The 26,554-nt window shown below is 39.4% G+C and overlaps 1 protein-coding gene across 10 annotated transcripts in view; it reads left to right on the forward strand.

The window, feature by feature from the left end:
• Nucleotides 1-612: 612 nt before the first annotated feature.
• CLIP1 (CAP-Gly domain containing linker protein 1) overlaps nt 613-26,554 on the forward strand; it is a 72,067-nt gene continuing 46,125 nt past the window's right edge. For 5 of the 10 annotated variants that reach the window (XM_075769661.1, XM_075769667.1, XM_075769666.1 and 2 more), the window contains exons 1-3: nt 613-742; nt 13,743-13,938; nt 14,389-14,960. In XM_075769661.1, coding sequence (XP_075625776.1) covers nt 13,845-13,938; nt 14,389-14,960 — 666 coding nt within the window. In that variant the 5' untranslated portion in view covers nt 613-742; nt 13,743-13,844. The other 5 variants (XM_075769664.1, XM_075769669.1, XM_075769665.1 and 2 more) reach the window with 5 other exon arrangements.

A 26,554-nucleotide genomic window follows, 5' to 3' on the forward strand; every position in this document is an offset into this window, starting at 1 on the left:
TCCAATGTATTGCTTCACAGACACAATGAAAATTAAAATATTCAGTACTTTAGAGAAGGAATGATAAATTTCTGGGCATCAGGACAAAAGGAAAATGGAGAAAAGAAGCTGACAGTAAAGTTATTCATCCATTAAGAGCTATGTGCTTCACACTGCCCTGTCTCTTCTCCCCACCCTCTCCCCCCTCCCGTTCACGCCTGCCTGCTGCCGCAGCGCCTTCCTCGCGGGGTGAGCGCTACCGGTGCTCGGGCCCCGCTGCGGGGATGAGGACGGACCCCTCCTCACCGAGCCAAATCCCCTCTCCACCAGCATCTCCGCAGGCTGCCGGGACGGGCGGTTCCCCCCGGGACCAGCCGGCCGCCCAGGAAGGAAGGGTTAGACCGAGGGCGGAGGAGAGCCGCTCCTTCCCCCTCAGCCCGGCGGCGGCGGGCACCCCCCGCGGGCTGCCCCGGGGCGAACAAAGCAGGGGGAGACAAAGGGAAAAGGAGGTGCGGAGGGGGCGAAGAGAGAACGCGGGAGAGCGAGGAAGGGGCGCGGAGGGAGGCGCCGTTCCCGCTGCTGCAGTCTCCGCCTCGCGGTGCCGCGGGCCCGGCCAGGCGCAGACGTTGTCCGCCCGCCCCGCCCCCTGCGAGCCGGGGAGGTGCCGCCGCTGCAGAAGGGGAGGTGGCGGCGGCGGCAGGAGCTGCGCCCGGTGCTGGCGGCGGCCGGGAAAGGCGGCGGCGCGGAGCCGAGGGCGGCAGCGGTGAGGCCGCCGTTGGGGCCCGCGAGGGGAGGGCGACGGCGCCGTGTGAGGGCGGCGGGGGGGGGGGAACTGCTGGCCGCCTCCCGCCTTGGGGCCTCTGCTTCCCGTCCGGGCGCCTCGGCGGGCGCCGCACTGTGCCCGCGCTCGGGCTCGCGCCGGACTGTGGGGCGGAGGCGGCGGGCGGTGAGGAAGCGAGGCGAAGGCGGTGAGGCGCTGGGAGGGTGGGCTGTGAGGGGAACGGCGGGCGGCGGTGGCTGTGTGGCGGTGCAGGACCTTGCGCTGAGGGACTCGCGTGGGGTGGCCGGACCCCTGTGTGGGGCCCACAGCGGGGCGTAGGGCCGTGGGCAGCGCCGGAGGGGCGATGCTGGGCTGGGTGGGGCGAGGCCGTGGGAGCCGGGGCGGGCGTCCACCCTCCCCCCGGGGAGCTGTTAGCCTCCGCCACACGTGCCTGCGCTTCCCCGCCGGCCTGCCAGGTCCGCCGTGACAGCAGCCGGTTTGGCTGGTTCCTGAGCCGTGTGCTCGGGCTTGCCGGGCTCATTTCGTTCTTGTATGGCTTCCTCCCCCTCTCCCGCCGCCACCGTGCCCCCGGTTGGACGGGGCTGGCTGCCCGCCGGGCTCCCGACACAGCTGCACTCTGTGAACTCGGCAGGGTGCGGGAAGCAGCGTCCCAGGTGGGCTGGGGGCCTCCCCGCTCTCGTCTCCCACCACAGGGCCCTTGGGTGCTTTTATGGGTCGTGAGGAGCAGGTGGGGACAGGAGGGTCTTGAATGGACTCTGTGCTCGAGTCTTGCCCTTGGAAGATGTAGCACTGTGTTAGTATTGGTGGTTTGAGTGGATGGTTCTGGGGGAAGGGGTCTGAGTATTTCGTGGTAAATCCTGACCTGCAGTTCTCAGCATCCCACGCTTATACGACGATATTATTAGTGACTTAGCTTATACTTTACCTTGTCTTTTTTTTTGTTTGTTTTATATCTGCTGTCTACGCCTGTGTTGTTTTCAAAGCTACTGATTTGCAGGTGAGCTGCTCTTGGTTTGCCCCACAGATCCGGGTGGCTCAGCCAGAGTTCACTGCCATGTTCATAGCCAAGGTTCGACCTGCGGGATCCCTGGCAGAGGCTGTGCTCTGGGCCCCTCCTGCTTTCCGCTATATCGGTAGTGCTGCTACCTAAGGCAATTCAGTGTTCTCTTTTCTGTGCCTCAGCTGTCATGGGGCACAAGGTAATTGTTTCTGTTACATGTTAATGTGGCTCCTGCTGCGTTAAAGTCAGGAGTTACTTTTCCCTTTCATTATAACATCTCTGTGTATGTGTTTTAAATAATAAAAAAACTCCACCCCCCAAAAAAAAACCCCAAAAGCCAACACCACAAAAAAAATCTCTTCCAAAACATAGCACGGGGAAGAAAATTTAGTCTGTGACTGTATATGTTCTATGACCGTGAAATGAAGACTCCTTCCTCCCTACCCCCTTTGCTTACTTACCCACTGTGCTGATTGGGTAGGGTTTTATGGAAGTTCACAGGTTGCTTTGAGATCTTTGAGCAGAAAGATTTTAAAACATGTGGTATCTGTATAAATATGTAGGAAGAAGAAAGAAAAGAGGTACAAAAGAGGAAATGCCTTTATGCCTGCTGCTTTGTGAAGAATTTTATTTAAAGAACAGAAATATGCATATGATTCTGAAACTAGCAATGTCAGAGAGTGATTTTTTTTTTTTTTTCTTTAAGTAGGTGTCTATGTGTACCTGCTACAACATGTAACAAGATAACAAATTAGATACTGGGGAGGAAAGTAAATAACTCCCCTCCACCTCAACAGCAATGTATCTTAGTCTAAGGAATGTATAATTGTTCAGGTACTAAACTTTTTCATTTACATACTGAATGTAGAATGACTGAAAAATGTGCAGAGGACTATTAGTACTTGGTTTAAAATTATGAGATTGGAGGGTTCTCTTCCTGTCTAGTCCTTATACGTGCTAGAAGATTTTCTGTCTGTGCCTAAGTGCTCTAAGGCTTTCTCTGTATTGAAGGGAGAGGGATGTGTTGGCTGAAGCAGCAAAGCTTGGAAATGTGACCTCAAACGTCCATATCTTTAGGGATCAAGAGGGAGATTTTATTTGGAGGGGAAAAAATTAGTTTTACATAGTTTGTATGGTTTCTTTTAAGGAGAAGATCTCAACATTCTAGTGAGGGGCAGAAGACCAGCTGTCTTGTATCCTGCTCACAGAAGTGTACTGTAGGAAATAAACACCCTCTTTCCTCTTGTGATTATACTGTAGGAAGGAACAGTGCTTATATATGCTGATGGCGATGACTTTCTAGAGCTCCTGTAGGTTTCCTGTCTGAGCTATAGGCTGTAACTGTTTATCATCTTCTGAACATGAATATCCAGGACAGCCTTTATTTACTTAGCTTGGACAGATTGGATAATTCCTTTAGTGTTCCTCCCTTTATTATTTTAGCCCTGTAACTTTTTCTTGGGAGTGACTGAGAATATTTCAAAGTAGATCTTCCTTCAAAAGAAAGAGAGTGATCTGTCTTGTCAATATGATTTTTCAAAACTGCTTTTCTTTCTCGATCTAAAACATTCAGGTCAAATGTTAACTCCGTATGTTGAATGCAAGTTTTCTAATGTTGGAACATAACGACCATGAATGAATGCAGCTCTTGTTTAATCTTTTGGCATTCCTTAGAGAGACTATTGGCTCTGCTGGCACGTATAAAAAATAACGCACTGGAATCCTTATTGGACTGGCGTGTTTAGAAATGCCTCAGATGGATGGTGTTTTGTTATTTAATGAAAGGCAATTATATACTGCATTAGCTGTAATCTCAGCTGCCCTCAGCTAGATGCCAATTTCTGCTGGAGCAACCATTTCATTCTTCTTGACCAGCAGAACTGAAGCCAGCTCTGTCAGCAGCATGGTCCCTAATGATTTCAGACATCTACTGATATGTCTGTGCTTGTCCAGGTGTCTGTCCTCTACATGCATTTATTTTTGCAGAGTGATGTTGCACTTGCTTGACTTACAGTGCTACAACTGACCCTTAGAAATACCTACAAATCTGGTATCTAGCTCCTGGCCTCCAAAAGGCTGGAAAGGATTTAGAAGATGTATCTAAGAACAGACTGCACAAGTTTCTACCTTAGCACCCGTCTAACTATTTTCTACCTGGAATGTCTCATCAATTGTTTGTCCAAGCTCAGACAGAAGAATCTTGAGTGAATAGTACCACGCATTCTTTTAATTTATAAGACATGTCTTCACTCTACTGTTTCAAGGAGAAACACCATTAAAAACTGCTCGGTTGTCCTGATCTTTATAATCTTACTGTCTTTTTTTTTAGCTTGAGGGGAAATTGCAAGGCAAAGAGGAAAAACTCAGTATTTGATAGAGTTAGCTTATCTGACACTCACATTCTGCTTCTCAGCTTGGCAGCCACATCCACTCAATCACAGTGATATTTGCCCAAGTTCTGTATTTGTACTTCTACTTTATTATATGCCAGCCGTATAGCAGTCATGGTGCTAATTTAAAAGGCTAAGAACATGGAGAGCTAAAAAGGGATTGCTGACTTGATGTTTTCAAAGAGTGTGAAACAGTTACAGTTTCACACAAGTCTATCAAAATTAAATCCTTACTATAAAAAGAAGCATCTTTCTTTCAGCTGCTTCAGTTTTAATTGTGTTAGAGAGAAACCTTGTGTCTCTGTTTATATGCATTTGGTTTTGAGGCTGACAGGAAATGATATTTTCCTTCTCAAACTTTCATTTAAACTTTAGATCCCGAATAACTTAAACTTGATGCTCTACTATTCCAAAATCAGTTGTTATTATGGACTGAACACCCTTACTGAGATGGTTGAAGTGCATTCTCATCAGAAGAAGTCAGTGCGGGCAGTCAAATTACTCTTCTTGTTATCAAAATGGAGAGCTTTTGGGAAAGGCAAGAATTCCCTTGGAAAAATGTAGGAAAAGTAGTAAGTATTGGTAGTGGATTTACCAGAAGAGGTGGCAATTGTTTACTTTCTTGGGTGAAAACTTTCTCAACTTCTCAATCCTTGACTCATTCTGTAGAGAATGATGTGTGCTTAGGAGGATCATGTGCTTTCTGATCTTTTAATAGACTATAGCAGTGACATTTTTATAATGCATGTGTACAGCAGCAACTTGAAGTGTTAGTTTGCATCATATTTTCTGTGGGTTTTTTTTTAAGCTTTTTAATAGTTATCAGCTCTTCCTTATTAATTAAAGACGGGAATATTTTTAAAAAATTGAACAGACTGTGTTTAGAAATAGCAACATAGATTGAGAAAAAAATACTCACAATATTGCTAGCCCAAAATAATTTCTTACAATTATAGACATCCTCTCTTATTTGTGCTTCATATTCAGTAGTCTAATTCTTTGTTTCAGAGGTATTTTTTTTTAGTGAGGATCTCAAGGCGTTTAGGAGTCTGAGTGACCATAGCAAGGTACAGAATGGTAAAATGTCCTTGATGTAGAATTAAAATCCATAAGCAGAGCAGAAACTTTAATGAATTATCTTTCTCATAGCATTGCTGTAATATCTGACTGATGGTTTGAGGTTCTAAGCCTCTTACTATCTTTGATCTGATTCGTCTTGTTCTTGCTATAGTTTCTTAGTTATAGGAATTTACCCTGCCTTTTCCCTTTCCCAAGCATATACAGAGAAAATCCTGTTTATCCAGTTTGCAGTGAATATCGTGCACTTTCCAAGGTAGGAAAATAGCGATGTGTCTTATTTATCAACTTAGCAATGTCACTAAAACCCTCAAATTTTCAGTGGATTTGCATCTTGTAATGATTGCCTTCCTAACTATATTATATTCAAATTTTATGTTATCTCCAAACATACTGATAACCTGCTGCTACCAAGCGTATTGATGGCAATACTTTGGTTTTTCTATTTTGCTTCAGAAATTGGTCTGATATAAAGTCATTGGGAGAAACTCAGGAGAAACTTGGAACACAAGTCTCCCTCCTACCGCTTGGCCTACTTCTGTGAAACTTGTAAGAATATAATATTTGATTTTAGAAATCTCCTGCCTTTTATTTTATTTAGTTGAAACTACCCAGCAGGTTCAAAATCAAAGGAGAAATACGGATTTGTCTGCAGGCCTGGCTGCCGTAAAAACCTTGATGTTGAAAGATAATCTAAAAAGTCTTTGGTCCTGAATATGCTAGGGATCTATGAACTCACATGGAAAACAGTTTATCTCCATGATATGGGAATAGAGCATCTATTATCTATCTCAGTTAAGAAACAAATCTAAAGTTGCTGGTTGAGCTCTAGATTAGCTGTGTCCTTAATGAGGGACAGCACTGTGGGGCATTTGGATTGATTCCCAAACAACAAATTTTGTTCTTTCCCCGTCCCTCTAAGTATGCAAGAAAGTAGGAAGTAGGAGGGTCTTCTGACTTCTTAAGGAAACAGAGATTCACCCTTTGAAGTTACAGAAAACCAGTAGCTATTTCTGGGGATGTCCTTATGCTGTGATGTGATGGTGCTTGGTAGTGGGATGAGTGATGACAAGGCATAGTGTTTGCATTACACTGTTGAGACTGTTTTGAATATCCTCTGGGTGTCTTTGTTTTAATGAGTATACTAGTTGCTTCAGACTAAGTAATGTTTATCCAAATCAATGCCCTCTAAAATAGAGTTGAAAGATTTTTTCAGGATCTCTGCTAGTGATCGTATAGATATGATTCAGTTTGACTAATTTGTCAGCCACTCTTTGTTTCAAGTTCAGTTCATCAAATCAATGACACTGTCAAAAGAGCTGTGTCATACCAGTGGGCACACTTCCCAACTTATTACAAGCTTTTCATTTTGTATTTTTATAATAGCAAAAGTAAACTGTATTCTGAGTTAGACTAAAGATACTAAAACTTGCATCTAACAGTCATTTCCTGGAGTAATCCTGGTAGCGATTTTGAGGGCATGTTAGAAGAGCAAAGCATTGCTTTCATTCCATTAGCTTAATAGTTTTGCCTAGTTAAAATAAACAGAGATGCACTTCTTCAAGAATCTGTCCTTTATAGAATTCATATTTATGTTAAGAACACACTATGAGAAACTGAGGCTTTGTGATTCACATAGGATGAGTGTTTGTGAAGGGTATACCTCCCTAGAATTCGTAGGATGGTTATATTGGATTGGGCTGGAATGAGCTGAAGTAGAATGTCCTAAGAATGATCCTATATAAACTAGGGGACATTCTTGCTTATTTTCGTCTTAAAATTTTATTTCCTATACCAATATCTGCAAACAACAGATCTGAGAGAAAGGTCTGGATTCCTTTTTTTTCCTACCTGATCAGCTGTGATTTAAATGCAGAATTTTTTTCTGCCGTTAAAAGTGAGGTACAAAACATTGATTCGATAGACACATACCAGCCCATGTATTTTGATGCTGGCAGTAAGCAGAGCATCTACTAAGCCAAATAAATATGATCTGATAGTACTTAGTATGATAAACATTGAATTAGATGATGCATATTATTTTGGTGTCTTTTCTTATGGTAGTGATGTACCTGAAGAATATATTCAGATCATCATATTACTTGATTAATTGACATCAAAGTCCATGGTTTCAGGGAGACAAAATAAAACTCAAGTCATGTTTTTAAATGCTCCCTTTCTTCTAATTGCTGTGTGTTGAATGAGTAATCAAATGTAGACTCCAAAATGCCAACCCTTATTCTATTGAAATCTTAAATTCTTAATTATGTGTATTTTCTGTTTTATATATAAATTCTTTCTTAAATTGTATTCACTTCAACTTAAATTATACTTGAAGATGCCTCTGTAATCCCACAGTCTCTAATCACCAAACAGTACAGTTAAATTCTTGAGCAACATTCAGATAATCGATTTGGTTTAACAGTGACTACTGCAGAGACTGTTACGTCAGTATATAATAATTTGCAGTTTGTGACTTTGTTATCAAATGCCTATGGTGCTTTCTGGCTTGTTTCAGTCTGAACTTGCTACTCATTCAGTAAATGCTTTGGAGCTGACAAAATGTGCTGAATTTGCACTAAGTCAGGAGCATTAGATTCAGAGAGAAGTTCATTTACCATTTCAGTAATTGGCTTCAGTGGCTAAATGCGAAGAGACCTTGATGTGAATTCACAGATCCAAAATGGTTGTGTTTTAGCAGTAAATGGCTAGGAATACAAAGCGTGCTGCATCGTTACAAGAGAAGTTACTGTGAAAAGTTAATGCATGAAGGCTTCCAAATCCATCTTTTTGGTTTAACTACCTGTAATCATTAGAGAACTGACTTTGAAGCTTAGCGTGGCATTTACAATGGATGCTGTGGAATTATTTAATTGTAAATGTAATCCAACATTTGCAAAATGGTGATTCAGTCTTTTTGGTTGTCCGATATGAAATATCTCCAATAGACCCAGAACGTGGCAGAGGAAAGACTATTGTTCCAGGGTGCGGCTCATCTCTCCCGCTCTGGGTGTGCTGACATTGCAATTTTCCAGAGCAGGATAAATCTGGCTGCATAGTATGTGATAGTAGGGGACTATACCTGTATTCCTCCTCGGAAACAAAACAAGGTGGTGGCAATAGGAAACACTATTTAGGGAGGGAGTGTGAGGCTATCTGCTTTTTGCAATTTATCCCTCTGCTATGTCTACGTCGTCCAGAATTGTTTTGGTAAGGATGTTGGTGTGCATGTCCCAGACTGGTCGGTTTGTGGACCTGCTGTGGATAAATTAATCTCATTCCTATCCAACTTCCAGAAGTTGGTCTTTGTGATCTGGCACATTCTTGCACAGAGAGAAATATTCTTAAAGAGGAAGCAAGAAGCAAATAGCAGTGCAATGCAAAGGCATTTATTTGGTTCAAAGCAGAAATGTGGTTGTATTTTCGAATTGTGTATGAATTTTAAAAGCCTATACGTTCAATTAAAAGCATTCTTTTAAGTGCTTTTGGAAATACGTATACTCACTTTTACAGAAATGTTATACCAGCCCAGGAGACCACAAATACAGCTTTTAGAGCTGTGGTAAGAATTAGATCTGAATCGTACGGAAGATGCTTATACACTTTAACATTTTAAGATTGCAGTAATTTTAGGAGTTGTAACCATTTGTAACTGCAAATGATCTGAGCTCTTTGAGTAACTCATGGACCAAAAGAGAAAACTTTCCAGGTTCAAAATTCCAAGTTACGTTCTATAAACCATTGTCAGGATATTTGAGGAATGATTCATGAGCTGTTGAAAGCTTGGCAATAGTGGTATGAACATCAAGAGTACGAAACAGTTATTTAAGAAATGCTGTTCAGCAATGTTATTTCGAACGTAGTGCGTCATGTGGTGAGTTTGTTTTTCTCTCAGGAAAGTGAAGTTTCTGGATGGTGGTGGTCTTTGAAATATATTTTCCGTATCACTTTTCTGCAGAAGGGATTTTCTGATTCATTTTGTACATATTCATGGTATGGTCAGAATTTGTTTTCTAGATACCTACTAGCTGACTGCCGCAGGGATTGCGTATGATCTCTGGTTACAGATCTCTCTGAGATTTTCAGCAGAGGTATCTATTCTACACAATCCTTTTAGAATGTTTACTCTCTATCTGTTAGTCCTGATTTTTGTATGTATTTTGCAAACCACTGGTATGCTTAGCAGAATTAACAAATTGAAGCGGTCTCTTTTTTGAGCTTAGAAGTATGTTGGCATGGAAAGGCATTTTCTAACAGTATTTAGTCTCTTAATGGTGTTAACTAAGTTTAAAATTAAACTTTCTATTTTGAAGAACTTGTGCATGACCGATAGCACATGATCATCAATTAAAATAATCGTTTTACTTTATTATACAAATAAACCACGCGAGTAGTGTTCCAGCCTCAAAGTACGCTGCAGAGAGTCAGACTGCATGTGTCTGCATGCAGGAGACAGAGATTATGCAGTCTGTTTTGAGTCAATTCGAACACGATCCTGCTCTGTTCTAGAATGTCCTCTTTGTTTCCATACCAAATGGACAGACAACTTGCTTTTCTCCATGGAAACACTGCATCTGTTCCATAGTAGTTGCAAGTAGTGATGTTAGCAAACCTTTCTTTCTTAAATTGTCAAGTCATTGTTTCAAATGTTTTGTCAGATGAAATGTTTTAATTATGGCACTATCTGTCCTGAGGAAGGAGAGGGTGGTGGTGGTAGCATGTTTGTCAGGTGTCAATGAAGCTTCAAGAACTATTGATACTGTTATATTCTTGTCATGACTATAGGGTTCATAAATGGAGTGAGCTGAGGCTTTAACTTTTCCTCCTGTTTTCTTATTTAATTGTGTTTTAATTCTTTTTGGAATACTAGTCTTGAAATACAGTCTTGAAAGAAACAGTGGTGGACAGCCGATGTCTTTTTATTATAGGAATTCCTTTTTTGACAGTTTGAAAATATTCTGCTTTTTAAATTCAGACTTATGTGGTTAAAATTTATTTTTAATCTCAACTTGCCAACAGAATTAATATATATTATCAGATTAATAGGATTTATTTTCTTACATCAATGGTTCTCAACTTGTTGCTTATGGATTGCTTTGATCCATGCACTACTTAGAGGTCTGTAAAAGGTAAATAAGAATAAGGATATTATTAATCAGCTAAAAGGGTCAGTGCAAGGATTCATGTCTGCATTTAAAAATTTTCAGTAGTCAACACATAAAAAAATCATAATTCATTTGAGTGTAATGCATTTTCATATTGTATGAAATCAGGTGTTTCCTAGTAATGGCACAAGTGTAAAGCTTGTGTTTAAAATCTCCTTTTTTTTGTGACTTTCTGAATTCTTAAGTAGTGTATCAGAGTCTTTCTGGGCATATCCTTAGGTTCCTGATAAAATCTTTTGAGAAAATTACAGTTAATGTTATTGCATATTGGTTATAGAGATTCTTTTTCAGGAGAGCTGAGAGATTCAAGGAAGGCAAGAGAACAAATTGAGACAAGTAGCTAGCTGCTCTCTCTTACAAGAACTAAAATGAGATAATTGACATCTGGAGCCTGTTAGGAAATGCTGGAGCGTTTAATGCTTAAATCACTTGCTGCAAATTTATGTGCTTTCAGTGTTTTATGAGTTCTGTTGGGAAATGCTACTATGAGGGTCCTGTCTCTTTCGAAGACTGAAAGTTGCATTTTCACTGTTGCAATAAGGCAGCAATTTACCAAAATATATTGCCTGTATTTTAGCAGGTTTTTGTATTAAGCTACAATTTCAGTAACTCTGAAACCAGGGCACAAGGGATTGTGTTACTTCTGGCCTAGTTGAAGGCCTGTATGTTGAGAAAAGCAAATGACACAGCAAATATATAAGCTATGACCGTGGAGAGCAAGATTAAAATATGAATGAGTACCCCGAGCCAAGAAATACAATATTGGAACATTGTAACTTTCTCTTGAGCAGAGGTTTGTTAAACATCTATTAATAAATAATTACTTGAAACTGGCAAAATGTCATTTGGGGGGGGTAATTCAGTGTTTGCTTTCTTTTAATATACCTATTCTTGCACAATATAGATGGTTACTACCTGTGTGGTGCTGGAATGCTCTTTCAGGGGAAAAAAGAGGTCGTATATGGAAAATAATGGCGGAATACTGTAAGACAGCTTCTAGCTTCCTGGTTTTAGGAGGCAGCCTTTCTTAAGGAGGACGTGTCTTAAGGTTGTTGAATTTCCATAAATCTGGTGTTTGGCACTAACAGAGAAGACTGTGAACTAAAAAGAACTGACCTTGATGCTTCTCACATTTCTGTATTTGTACCAAATCCTTCTTTATCGTGTACAGTTTTTCTGTTTCATGTGTTCTGATGGGTTGAGGAAAGTAATGGAGGCATGCATGGAGATCCTGGCGTTGGAGGGGAGGGAAATAGGGCTGCAGCATGAGGAAGAACAGATAGGTAGCATGTGTATGAGAGAGAAAAGGAAGGCTTTTCAAATCCTTGGCGTGTAAGAGCAAAGCACAGTTTTGGAAGATTTCTAAAACAAAATATGATGAAATACAATGCACTCAGATTTTGCAGGGAGGGCAGGTATGTAGTGAGAGGGGAAAAAAACCCCATACCAGTGTTCCTGCTGTGTCCAAAGTGACATCTTATGTGATCCTCTAGTTTTTCTGCATAACTGTGTGCCTCCCAGTTCTTTCACGGTTTGGTCATATTTCATGCCTATCCTTCTGCTTTGATTTTTTAGAAAGCTAACTCTGCTTTTATGTTCATGAACATGAAAACTCCCACTTAAAAATTAATGGTAAACTGGCATATGTCTTGCAAAAACAATGGAGAAATTTTTCTCTTCAGTAGTCATAACTCTGCAATGGGTGGGTGACGTACTTCTGGCAACATTAGAAAAAAAGTTCAGAAATCTTCACAGTGCTACTTCAGAGTTTTCATGGAGCATAACTTAAATTGTAGATAAACACCATACAGCCAAGGTGGCAATTAATGCTTTTTAAAGTATAGCAGTTTCTCAAACTCCTTAGAAAATGGCTTTAATTTGTTATGGCCGATCTTGAAATAGCAGAAGAAATGTTTCACTGGCTAGTTAGGTTCATAAAGCAGCGTGCCTGATAATTTCTCTTTTTTTCCAACCCAAACCATTCTATGATTCTATGAATTGATTTTTAGGAAGACTGATGTGCTGCCTATTAATAATACACAAGGGGTAGATTTTCTACTGGCCGGTAAAAGACACAGCTGGCTTGTCTCTTTGGTTTTCCTTCCTATAGCATAGCAATCTCTCCTTCAGCAGTGTTTCTCTTGCCATTAAACATTCTGCACGTCCAGTACGCAGACCTGAGCACAGCTAATAATGGTTTGGGATGTTTGCAACTGGCCACCGTTCTGCCTCTGCATTTGTACCGATTGGTGCCAAAATGCTGAGTAACCAGCAGGACTGAGACCTGCTTTACAGTTCTTGTTTGGCATGTTCTGAGCAGTTGAGCAAACAGGCTATTGCTACATGTCTATGTTTCCTTTTTTTTTTTTTTTTAGGGTGTTTGTTTAGATGCTTGCTGGGTTGGTTTTTTGTGTGTTGTTTTTTAAGAAGGTATAGCTATTCTGTCAATGCTTTATATATAAAGCTCACCAAATAGCCAAGCTGTGTGCATGCAGAACAGTTTATGTTTCTGAAGATGAGGGCAGACCAGCCACCTTACACTTTGGCTTTGAATTCTTATTCTAGAAAAAAAAAAAGACTTTTCATTATAGATGAAAAAGCCTTTCTACAGCTTTTGTAATCAGAAGGAAGATGCCTTCTGTGGCAAAACCCTCATGACATAGTTCCCTGAAAAGCTTATAGCTGGCTTCCAAGTCAGAGCAGCGCCCTATCCTAGCAACGTAGGGAAGAGTCCCTCCTCTTTCCAGAGGAGCGTAGCTGGGGCACTGTGTTGGGGACTGCGAGCCAGTGTATCTTGTGATCTAAAAAATCACATACAGCTGAGGTGGATGTTTACTTTTTAGCTGTCATCATCTAACTCTGTTGATTGAGTTTAGTTTTTCAGTTCTAATCTCTCTTAAAAACTTTATTCTTCTTACCCTGAAATTCCTGGTTCTCTTGATTTCACTTGCAGTTCTCTGCTCTCAAGTTGGTTTTGCTGGGATATTGCAACGCTTGAAAAATGTGACTGAAAACAGTAGGGTGCGCAGAGTGGTTGTATCTATGGGTAATGTTAGTAATGTTGTTAAGGGCTTTGTTTTTCTTTCTTAAAATAGCCTTTTAGTTTAAAGCTCAAGATGAATACAGCAGCATTCAGTGAAGTGAGTTATTTTGATGTTTTAGGTTCAGACTTGGTGTCTTTTAATAGGAAATGGGCTTCAAAAGATGGGGAGTTGGAAATGCTTCTGGTTGTTATTGTAAAGCATCTTTTATCATGCATTTTGTACATAGACTATGTGTATATACATAAATGTCTTCTGCAGGAGTTAAAATACTGATTTTTGTTTCATGTCTAATATTTTTATATACAGGTTTATTCCAGAGTTGGAAAAACTTGAGTAATATATTTTATCCATGTTTGGAAAAAGATAGTTGCTACAGACAAAGAGGATTAACGCTGGTATTGCAAAAAGATGAGTATGTTAAAACCAAGTGGACTTAAGGCTCCTTCAAAGACCATCAAGCATGGGAGTACATTGCTGAAAACACCTGCATCTGTTGCAGCTGGTAAGGAGTATTTAAATATCTTAACTTTTTCCTTATTTATCTTTTAGGAAAAAGTACATTGAAAGCTATGAGTATACACTATTTTTACTATTTTGGTTGTATTTCTGATCTAACAAAAATGATGTGTACAACATGCAAAAAGTTACTAATTGGATGTGATCAAGTAGTTTTCTTTGAATGATTGGGTAGTTTTTGAAGTAAGACTTGTAATCTTTACAAGATATTTACCAAAACCTACGTTAAATTCATTCAGTGTGTCTGTCCTTAGATTTTGAATTATTGGATTCCAGAGATTACAGTGTTTTCATAAGTAAGAAAACTTGAAATTGTGCTCTTCCTTTCAGAAATCATGGTTTTCCAAATGCTTGTTACATTGAAACTAAGTAATGATGTGCTCTGGAATATTAGTGTATTTGATTCCTGTTGCTTTCTTGTTGTGCTTGATTCCAGCTCCAGCAGAAAAAGCAGCTTCCAGTGAAAAGGCCTCAAGCACAACCACTGCAGATGCACATGAAGAGTTTGTGGATGATTTCAGAGTTGGGGAGCGTGTTTGGGTCAATGGAAATAAACCTGGCTTTATTCAGTTCCTTGGTGAAACACAGTTTGCTCCAGGACAGTGGGCAGGGATTGTTCTAGATGAACCAATTGGTAAGAATGATGGCTCTGTGGCTGGAGTTCGCTATTTCCAGTGTGAACCCTTGAGGGGAATATTTACAAGACCATCAAAATTGACAAGAAAAGTGCTGACAGAAGATGAAGCCAATGGTACACAGACAGCTCATGCTTCTAGAGCTACATCACCAACTTCCACATCCGCTGCTAGTATGGTGTCTTCCTCTGCTGCTGCGCTCCCCCCTTCAGGAATTCCACAGAAAACTTCACCGCTTGCTGCTAAGGAACATTCAACTCCTTCTCAGATTAGCAATCTTTCAAAAACTGCAAGTGAATCTATATCAAATCTATCTGAAGCCGGATCACTAAAGAAAGGAGAAAGGGAGCTCAAAATTGGTGATCGAGTTCTGGTAAGATTCCCATGCAGCCTTTGTGTCTGCTTTTGATTGATTGACAAATTGTAACTTCTGATAATATTCTAAACTTTTCTACTGTTTCCTTGGTTAAAGTAATGTGAATTTATGCTTTAGCTTTCGATTCATTGAATGTCTTCGTAGTTTGGCAGTTTTTAATTATTATGTTTTGCTAGTGTTTAAAAAAAAAAAAAAAAATTGATCTTCCACAACATATTTGTAGCTTATCTTTCCATAACTTCCAGAACTACAGTCATGCTAAATAAAAACTGAGCGTGTGAGTTTTCCATGCAGCTCTTTTGCCCTGTTGAGGGCTGTGTCTTTAGAAAGCTAACAGTTCAATAATTAATTGTTCCCCTGAGTAGTGATGGGCAGCAACAGAAGTAGTCACATAATGCCCCTGATCACCCAGGAGTTACGTGTTCTGTTGGTGATGTGCCATGTTACTTGGCTGCCCTTCCTAAATTCAAAACCGTAAATGCTTCTGTTGATATATCATTTCACTCTTTTAAAAAGGAGTTAAGTTTTGTTAGTTTAAACATTTTTTAAAAATAATTATGTTGTATACTTTTTATATCTGGATCAATGTAATAGAGCATGGTTCACTTTTGATAACTGATTTGATGTATACCCACTAAGAAAAGTGGTAAAACTTTTCCTTGATACACTAGCTGTTGCTTGAAAAGGTATTAGAAAGCTGGTGATACATTGTTCATGTTGTGTTCTCTAAAGACTATGTATGTAGCCTTCAAATATAACCAGAATGATACTTGTATGTCCACCAGATCTACAATCACCATAAGAGATCTGATTTTAGGTTTGAATTATTTGCATGTGTCATCAAGCTGAAGAATTGTCTTACTGTTATTTTGATACAATCTGGTTTTATTTGCAATATTTTTTTTTAAATTTTCCATTAGATAAAAACAAGGACAGAAACAAATGCCCTGGCATAAAAAGCATTTCTGGGTTTACCATAAGAACCTTGTGCAGAAAAATCTCATTGATTTTATTGTTTATCCTACCCTGCCCCACCAGATAATGATACTGTAGTGAAGGTGGAATGATACTTAATTTTTTATTTTTTTTTTTAAGAAAAGATTTGACTCATCTTTCTGTGTAAAGAGAGCTTAAAACAAAGGGCCAAGTTGAAGAAAGTGCGAAGGATACTAAGGTGAAGTGAGGGCAGGGTTTGGCTGACAGCTAAACTTGGGCTGAGATGTGTTTTCCTGGAGTGGCAATGGAAACAAAGATTTACCATTTATCCCTAGCTATTTCTGTCAGACTAGAGCCCTCTCGTCTTCCAATCAGCATTGGTTTTTTTAACCACTTGTTTGCCTTTCTCTCAAGGATCTTTGGGAGATCTTCTGGGATGTCCTCTTTGTGTGGGAAAATTCTCTTGATGCCTGTGAAGGCATCGCTCTAACTTTCCTGTGTCTTGTTAGTGCAAATTAAAGCAGCAGCATATCTTAACTGCCACAGTTTGATAGTAATAAGGTCTCAAATCCTGTTTGTTAAGTAGAACAGATTAAACTCAGTATTTTCATCCTTCCTACTTCCTCTGTCTGCCTTAAGTCTTCCTGTTGAATCATCAAATTGTAGTTTGAGGTTTTGGGGCGATTCCTAGCACAGCATGTCAGTGATGTATATCTGTAATTTATATGCCAGTGTAAGATGGCGTATGCACAGGGATATGAATGTTAAATGGACAGGATTCTTGTCTGCTGGTTCTTAACCCTTTTGGGTCCCATGCTATTTGTTGTAGTAGATCCCAGACTGTGCTGATGTCATGCCTAATAATAGTTCAGATGTAAATATCTTAAATTGCCAGGTTAGTGCAAATAATACTAAAATTGGCCAAATAATCCATTCATCTGTTAATATTTTTTTTTTCTCTGCCACTGAACTCCTGTCCAGCACTATGGACTGTAGAACTGAGCTCTTACGGAGTAATTGCTGGACACTGTCCTCAGAGCCTACAGTTAGCACTGGTGGTTGTGAAAGACCTGCCTGTCACTGTAGCTTGCTTAGCCATTCCATCTCCTTCGAAGGTACAAATGCAATGGGACTGCTCCATGTCATTTGTTTTTTATTTGTACTGACAGCAGTAACTTTTCAGTGATATGTTACGCAAGAGGATGAGTGGCTTGATGGAATTTGTAAGTCCCATCTCAGCACAGAATTTCCCCTCTAAGTAGGGACAATGTAGTGTCACAGGCCTGAGATACGCTTCAGTCTGACCATACCATTGCAAAACTCTAGCAACTAAATGCTGCCCACATTCATCACTTCTTGCAGCTTGGACTGACTGTTGTTGGATACTCTGTGAAGGTTCTTAGTAATAGCAATGCCGTGATGATTATGGATATATGGGGAAAACAACTGCTGAGAAGAAAACGGTGAGCCTCTAGCAGTGTAAAATTGTTGTTCAGCAGAACAATGAATTCATGATAGACAAAAGCTCATTTGGGAGTCTTATTAAAATACTTAACTGGAAAAGTATGTCCTTAAGGGCAAATTCATAGATGGGTAAGACATAGCTCGTCAACTAAGATTACATTCTAGAATTGACTTCAGATGTGGCTGAGCTTTGTTGATCTTGGTGTGTGATCTTAGGGTGTGGAGTGTTACACTGGAGTATTTAAATCTGTTGAATTTTTTCCTCTAACTTTGATTTAAAAATGTACTTAATAGGAGTTACCTTGAATCAGTCTGATTTTTTTTTTTTTTTTTGTTGGCAGCTGGCTAGTTTTAGATGATGCCTTCAATAAAAAAAGGGCAAAATCATACAGCTTTTTTTCTGCCCCATCTGGGTTATCAAGAAACAAGAGACCATTCTGACAACTGTTTAAGTGCCAGAGAAATGCATTTACCAATTCACATCTCAACTCGACTTTTTTTTTTTTTTGCATTACTCAGATATAAATTTGACACAGGTTTGTTGAACCTGAAATACTGGGTTCAAAGCATTTTAGCTTTGACACACTGATGTTTCCCAGCAGCTAAGTTTTGTTGGAACATATTTCAGTTCCTACTAAGATGTTCTAGTACTATTCCTTTATGAAAAGAAGCTGTAAACTCTTCACAGTTGCTTCTGCATTCTGTCACAGCAAGCTACTGCATGAGGTGTTCATAGCCTGTGGTGTTGGAGTGAGGTAGTTTGATTAAAGGCTGTATGTGCAGAGGAATCTTGACAAGGTGATTAAAGCTGTAGTGCATGGTCTGTATTGTTTTGTGTGGATAGAAAAAATGTCTTAAGCTTTTTTCTTATTCCTTTGATCTCTAGTTGTTTCACCAGTCTTTTGTGCGCTTAAAGTTAGAATTACCTAACGCTGCATGGTCCCATATGTAGAATCCTCCCAAACTTCTATGGGAGAACTGATGTCTTTAAAAAATATATAGACTTAGTAATAAAGGAAGCTTCCAATGTATGTATCCCTGATTTATTTGGATATGACAGCAGGTGCCCTACAGGATCTTTCCTTAATTCAGACAACGTTAGGAAGAATAGCGGTTACATGCAAACCAAGAGCTTGGGACACTCATTCAGATGCTTGTCAAAGAAAAGAAATTCCACTGCAAAAAACAAGTAGAGTTGTGAGGTGATCACCTATACATTCTCAAATGCAGGCTTGTTTAGAGTATCTCATGTTAGGTTGTGCTGAACAATGCAACAGACGTGGAGATTAAAAGATGCAAAAGCAAGCACGCTTGCTTTTTCAGGGGGCAGAAAACATGTTTTTCCAAAAGATCTTGTATATAAAAAAAACTTTTCACTAACATCAAAAGAGACAGAGAGTGCTTCAAGGTATGTGATATGTCAGCCGAGTTGTGTTCCTGTGGATGCCTGCAGAAAAAAATACTTGTAGTAAATTTGCTGCAACAGTCAGCTGCAACTGCTTTCCTTTTTTTCTTTTTTTTTTTCCCTCCTCAATTTGAAGAAGAGATGTTCCAGGCCATTTAATCAAGATGTAAACATCAAAAAAATAGCTCGTGGTAGACATCAACATCTGTAAGGGAAATATAATTGTCATGGGAGAAATTCACATTGTCCTGTTTTCTTAGAAGCTTTCTTCCTTGACATTCTGGAGGAGTCAAAGCACATCAAAAGCAAATCAAACTAAGTGAAGTGAATACACGAGCTGAAGTATTATACCCCAAAATGAATGTTCCAGTGCAAAAGGAGAGGTCCCTTAGATTTTGGTAGTTTACTCCTTCTGAAAGATGATTAGGTTAAAAATGGCACACAAGCCTTCTGCTGTCTTGGAAATCTCTGGTAAGAAGTCTGTCTTCCTCAAATCCTGGTATATCTGAGCCATATTCAGCAAGCATGTACTTAATTGCCTAGTTGACTTGAAGCTGAGCAGTAATTTTCCTTTCACATCAAGTATTTGGAAATACTTGATGTTAATATGTAGAAATGTTGAAAATATAGGGAGATAAAGTACATATCAGAAACCACAATTCTTTTAAATATGTAATTCCTTATTATTCAGCTTTTTGTTTGTTGCATTGATGTATAACTTTTACTGGAAAAAATAGCTAAACCAAACAAAAAATTATTAATGCAAGGAGTAATTCAAATAGCTCTGTATTAACCATAATTTCCATTCTTAACATCTGAAGTATGTAATCTGGGTATAATTTAGTTGTTAGATAGAGGACGTTAACTCCGGGCAGCCTGATCTCATTCATATTTGGGGATTGCTGTAAAGTAGGAAATGTTGATGTGGAAATCTGCACTTCCTTCATTGCACTGGTCCAGGTTTTTCTGGGCTAATGAGACTGTGCAAGGTCTGAAACACAACTGTAGTTGATTTGCCTGCTGAAAATTAGGCTACAGTTTCAGCATTCTGAACCTTGTATGAATAAGAATTCCTATGCAAAAAGTGATCCCTCCTTGTGCCAGTGGAAGTGTTGTCTCTAGGTGCTAACCTGATGGAGAAAGAATAGCTGAAAACTAATTCAAGAAAACAAATTACTTTCAGGCTAAGCCAGTTTCTGTTTCCCCTTTGAGTTGCTGCCAGAGAACCTGTTTGTCCTGATATTGCAAACACTTCTGGTCTCTTAAGAGCCCAATGCAAAGTTCATTTAAAAAACAAACAAACAAACAAACCCCATGAACTAACCAGCCAACCAAACCCAACTTGTTGAAATAAAAGGGAGAAACCTGCTTGGTGTGACAACTGTTGCACCTACCAAAGGTTGAAGCAGCTTTGAGAGCATCTTAGGCTTTTTTCCTGGAGGGACCAGATGCTGTGTTTTAAATAAATAAATAAATCTTATCAACCTAAGGGGCCTTAGCCTTCTCAAGGGATTAAAGTGCTTTCATTCATTTAACCAGTTACAGCTTCATCATGGTCTGCCAAATCTGATGCTTCTGGAGCTGAGCTGTAAAGCTGTAACTTGGGCCTCCATCCATATGTTCACAAAAGGTTGCAAACTAGATTTACAGGCATATGTCGATGTGGCCTTTTTGCAAAGTTATTCTCTGTGCATAAGTAACATCTAATTTCTTCCTGTCTGTTTTACACTGCTCACTCTAAGTTATTTCTTGCTTCGTTATTTCTTAGTACATTCTCTAGTGATGTAATAGGCAGAGACTGATAGGAGATTATTGTCAGATTTGTTTCCACCCATGTAACCTATCTTCAAGTAAACAGTCTGATGTAAGTCTGTCAACTGATTAAATTCCAGGACTCTTAAGAGCAATGAAGGGGAAAAGAAACTTCACAGGTAGAGAGAAGTTTCTCCCTTTAGAAGTAATCCTGCCTTGTCCATGTGGTATTTTTAAATTTGCTATTTTCTATAACATTCTGAATAGAAAATCCACTTCTGAATTTAGTCTATTTAAAAACCTATAATAGTAAGTATTTAACTGTTAGAAAAACAAGTAATCATTGGCATTGTTAAAGCAATGTAAAAATATCTTGCCACAAAACATGAGGATAGAAAAGGAAGAAAAATTTGGAAGTTGAGAACGAGCTATTGTTGTGTGCTCTACTGGGGCTGTCCCCTCCTGAGCCTCGCTTACTGTGACTGCAAATGTATCTCAATGCTTAACTGCTCAGTCGTGCTTTTGCTTTATCCTTAAGCTGAGTTGACTGTAAGGTATTTTGATGGCTTTGCCAAGGATGAAAGTAATTCTTATATTTATGTATGTGTATTTAGACATAGTATTTTGGATGCTGTAAAGTATAATGTAGATTAGTTTGTGAAGTTGTTGCCACAGCATGAAATATGTGTATGAGGATATAGCTGAAGGATAGAGGGTACCCAAAGGCTTTGTCTGTAATCCATCATCTTGGTGATTTTCTCTGTGCAAACTGTGGCTTTCTCTTAATGTTACATTTAATTAATCATTTTTCAGGACATACTGTTACCTGTCTGATGTTAAATTTATCTTATTGCAGCAAGGTGTGAGTTGTGTCTAATTGTGAGTCATTTTGCCAACTCCTTATTTAACTTAAAATTGCAAGTGACTTACTGGGATATAATGGCAGTGATAGGTGACTTCTCCATATACTTTATTAATAGTTTGTTCATGCAGGACTGATTTTTTTTTTGTGTGTGTGTGTGGACTCCCTGTCTCCCTTCCCTCCCCCTGCCTTCCCAAGGGTAGTGATATCCAGGAACATGTTGTCCTCATTTCAACACAGGATGGGTGAAAGAACAATTTATTTATTTACTTATTTTAGTCCTCGCCTTTTGCTTTTTTTTTGGTGGTGACAAATTCACATGTGGCTTTCATAGTATGGAATTGCTGTTAAGTTTTTGTATCGCTTCCTTTGTGACTGAATGAGTTGATTGAATGAGTTGAACCTCGACAGCAGACCATTTTTAATTATGAACTATTTTCTTCTGGAAGTGAAGGGTTGTGTGACCACTGTCCGTGTGAGTGTCTTGTTGCACATTAGCTCTTTTGCCTACTTTAGCCTAGATTTTTGAACTTGCTAGTGAACTGCAACCAAATTGGGTAGAAATGCAGAGGTTTCAAAGATAAGTTCTTAGAAGTTTCATGGAAATAGAGGGTAGATAATCTATACTATCAATTTTGGAAAAGCTGCAATTTTCCTTCACAGATTTTTGCACATCAGAGAATCCACGTGATCAAGGTCTTGTCTAGATACTGCTCTCGTCAATAGAAATAGCTGTAGTCACTCTTGCGTTTTTAGGTAGCAAAGTCACTTGACCATAATATCCAATGCCACAGGAAAATTGACATCATTAATTCACAGAATTGCTGGTTTGAAAAATCTGAATTAGGGAGGCAGGTTTAAAGTTTAGTAGATACTCTAGCACTCTTCCAGACATGCCTTGATCAAGATGTCAAATGTTATGCACATATTTCTGAAAGGAAATAGGATAATTTGGAAGAGTTGAAGCTAGACTGTCTAATATTAGGCAAAAAAAGACAGGCAAAAACTGACAGAGGAACCAGATGTTGATAAAATAAAACATGGCAGTTTTGTCAAACACCTTTTGCTTCCTTCTTTGAAACTAGATTTAATAAAGAAAACTCAAAGGTGCTTTGTGGTGTGTGGTGGGATATTTTTTTAAAGTTTGAATACTATCTAACAGTCTAACTTCAAAATTACCATTGGACTTTATTGATATATTTAAGAACTGGGCAATGGATGGCAAACACCCACCCCACCCACCCCCCCAAAAAAGTGGCTTGCTTGGTGCCATCGTTGGGTGTCATCACTAGTGTGTCTTTTCTTTGAGCTAATTTAGTGCTAATACTATTCATGCTTTAATCCATGCTCTGGAAGTAATTTTAAATCATTCCTGATGAAACCTGTGGGCAGTCAGAGGGGTAAATAACAACATGCACGGAGCAGTCCAGAGGGACTTGTCATTTCATCCCCAGCAGGCCAAGCATTTTGCATTTAATGGCAGAGTTTACAAGCTCAAGAGTGAGCGCACAACCTGTGTAACAGCTGTGGGCAGTTGTTTGCTGGAGAGAGTAGTGACTGAGGAAGATCTAGGAGCAGAAGGTGCTGAAGAGGAGTTAGTGAATTGGTGTGGCAAAAGGGGTCATGAAAATCCATGGTGCTCTAACCAGTGCTGACCATGCTTGTGGTCAGTGCTCTAATACTGTACATAGTTCTTAGTTATTTGTAAAGTCCATTGGAAACATTGATGAGAATTCAGAACACAGCTGCAAAATGACTCAAGAAGAGAAAGTATCTTGCAATGAAAGATTTGAAGGGCTCAATCAGTTTAATTTACAAACAGAAAAATTAAGGTGTCTTGCTTAAAACATGTGTGTTCCTGCACAGTGAATGCCAGTTGCTGAAGAGCTCTGTAATCTTCCAAATAAAAGCATAATGAGAGTCAGTGGCTAGAAGCCACAGTCAAATTTGTTTTATTTCAAATTTAAATATGTTTCTAACAATGGAGTGATTAACTATGAAAATAGACTGTCAGTGGAAGTGTGTTTTCTGATGGATATCAGCTCCATCAACACATACAGCTTAGTTTAGTACAGTTACAGGGTTAATTACAGATGTAAATGGGTGAAATGTAATGACCTGTTTCAGGAGGGCCAGAGGAGATGACCAGACGGTTCTGTCTGGCCTTGAATGGGTAAACAAATCAATTAAATACCATTGCTTTTGCCAGCTGGAAACGGTTCCTCTAAATTTTGAGAAAGGAGATTCTGGTTAATAGATCCCAGGTTTTTCAAAGTTGTCATTTGTTTGTCTGGATGTTTTTTTGCTTTTTCAAGTGTTGCATATTATGGATGCTGTGGTTTGAATGGTTCTGAAAATGCCCGGTCTATGTGACAAATACAGAAATACCCAAGTGATGCTTTTAAAGAGTCACCGTAAACCAGTGCTCAGGCAGAGGGGGAGACAGAGCAATTGTTGTTCACCTTTTAACTCTGCTCAGCTGGCCTGAGTGAGTGATACTGGTTTACTGACAAAGTTTCAGACCGTGACTCTCCTCTTTTCAGAGATCTGTGTGTTTTCATGAACACTGTTTAAATAGTAGTCTCACTTTTTAGACTGTTGCTTTTTTTTTTCCCCTGGATTACAGTGGTTTATTTGTTTCCTACTTCTACTTATCTTTGGAAACGCAGCTCTACTAAGGTTCTCACAGTTTGACGTGCTCATCCCAATGTGCTTTCATCAGGAAGTTTTTAACTGCTTTGGGTTTACAAACTCATTTTGCTATTTCACTTCACATTGCAGCAAATTGATGTAAGCTTAGTTGTAATTCGATCAATGGAATTTAATCATTTTCCCATGTGTTTGACATAACACTAGTGAATTCCAAGCAAATTTCTTCACCCCACAATGACCATAGCCTAACCTAGATTCTCTGGCATATTATCATTTTATGTTTTTCAGCTTGACTATATTGAGTGTGATAACTGACTAAAAAAAGGTCTCGCAGTTCTTTGCTCTATTATTTAGTGACCTGCCTTAGCGTGAATGAAGGTCATGGAAGACTGTCTTTGTGGTAGTGATGCCCCATTTTTCTGTATAACTTTTAGAAACTTTCTAGTAAACTTTTTTTTTGCCTGTTTCTTTGAGAAATTGGGCTTGCTTGCTGGCAAATGCAACTAGTTTTTTTTGTTTGGTTATTTTTTTACATTTTAATTCTTATAATCAAAATTTTGTATAACTTTTCTATAGTTCTATAATAAATGCTGTAATTCTGTAAGTGTAATTTTTTTTTATATTGGTATATACAATTTAGTGTAATCACTCCTTAAATCTTTTTTCCCCTTTAGAGCACTATGTATAAGTCTGTATATGTACAGCAACATTTACACATAGAAAAGCCTTTACTATACCATGGTGTACAGTAGCACCTCACATTGCAGTATCAAGGGAATAAGTGATTATTTTCTTAAATGCTTTCAAGGTAGGTGTGTTGTCACATGCAAAGTACTTCATTGCAGCTGGAGATAGATATATTGTCTGAATGATTGGAAGTCTTCAATAGATTTAGGCTTTATAGAGCAATGCTGACCCCGTCTTTAAAGCTGAAACTGTAGAAGGTTTTTGCTTGAAACTGGGCAAAACTGCATATATAGACCTTTGTTGATGCTGTCAGCCAGCACTTTACTGCCACAGTGTACTCTGATTCCTACTATTGGTAAGGATACACATTGCGGTATTTGCAGAAAGCAGAAATGTAGTAGCCAGTTATTCAAAGAAGCTTGACTAGATTTGGAAAAAAACAAAAATTCTTTGGCATTCTTCCTTGCATCTTGTTTTAAAATAACCCTGGTACCATGGTTACAAAGCTAGTCACATCGCTGTTTCTCCTGGGGATCTCACGTTGTGCATCCCCATATGTTCTCGGGAGATGAATTCCTCCATTTGTTCTTTCCCACCGGGTCTTGGGTTGCAGTCCCAAGCAGATCCACCGTGGTTGCTGTAGCGGGTCCAACAGGCACTGGTCATTGCCAAAGCTTTTCAGCTGGATCGTGTCTCCTGGTTTGTGATTTGGATGCAGTGTCTTCAAAATAAATGCCATGCATTTTTTACCTAAATTTGGAAGATGAACATGGCCAAGGTAGGAAATAAAAGGACTGAATATTCTGCACCCAAGTTTAATGTGCATTATCCTGGAGCTAACATTACTTATCTAGAGGTTTATTTACAGTTCGAGTTGAGGGAACAGATGGGAACAGTTTTTTCCGTCTCTGTGAGTCTTTGCATCTACTTATCCTTTTTCCACTACCATGCTTCAGATAGCTCTTATCTTGTGTACCCCGTTTATCTTTCTATGAAAAGTTTGTTTTGTTTTGTGCATGGGTGTGTTTTGGTAATTGACTTACGTTGTTTATTCAAAACAAAACCCCACAAAAACCAAAAACAGCCCAAGACCCCCACCACTCCACAAATCTGCAATAAAATTCCTTGACCTGGCTAAACAGTTCTGTAAGAGGAGCTGAGAAATCTCTCTGTGCAACCACAAACCTGACTATTGTCTTCGAAGGGATGCTCCTTATCTAGGCTATTGTTCTAGCTTTCCTGTCCAATTTCTTTAATGGGTTTTTTACAGCCTCCTTTGATTTAACTCTGTTTATTCAGGCAGACAACAGTATAAAATCGAGTAGGGAAACTGTGGGCACAGAACTAACCAGTCTTTTCACCTACAGATGTCTTTCAAATTTATCGTTAAAGAAAAAAAACCCACCAACAACACACACACCCGCCCTCCCCAAACTTTCTAGAAAAGGAATAAGCAGAAGGACAACTTGGAAGACCTAGCATGGACGGATTGCACGGCCACATGTGTGTTTTTCTCTCATACTGCTCAGTTAAATTTTATTTTTATGTTTGTACTTGGGTTAATGATATTTATCCTCTAGAAAAAGTAGGTTATGTCTGAGAGTGAATAACATGTGTCGAGTTAAGGGATAGTTCTTCCCAGGAAATACTTCTAACAAATGTTATATATTCCCTCTTCACTACTCTGCCACAGAGGAGATCTGCATTCCATGGGACTGTTTTGGCTGGTTATGATTCTTTTTTTCTAAGACAGTACTCGTGCTTGTTTTTTGAGAGGGGAAGTTTGTCTGTTCTCTGCCAGGAACACCAAATACCAAACGTTCTACTGGTTAC

The sequence above is a fragment of the Balearica regulorum genome, chromosome 17, assembly GCF_011004875.1.
Source record: "Balearica regulorum gibbericeps isolate bBalReg1 chromosome 17, bBalReg1.pri, whole genome shotgun sequence".
In the NCBI taxonomy this organism is placed as follows: domain Eukaryota; kingdom Metazoa; phylum Chordata; class Aves; order Gruiformes; family Gruidae; genus Balearica; species Balearica regulorum.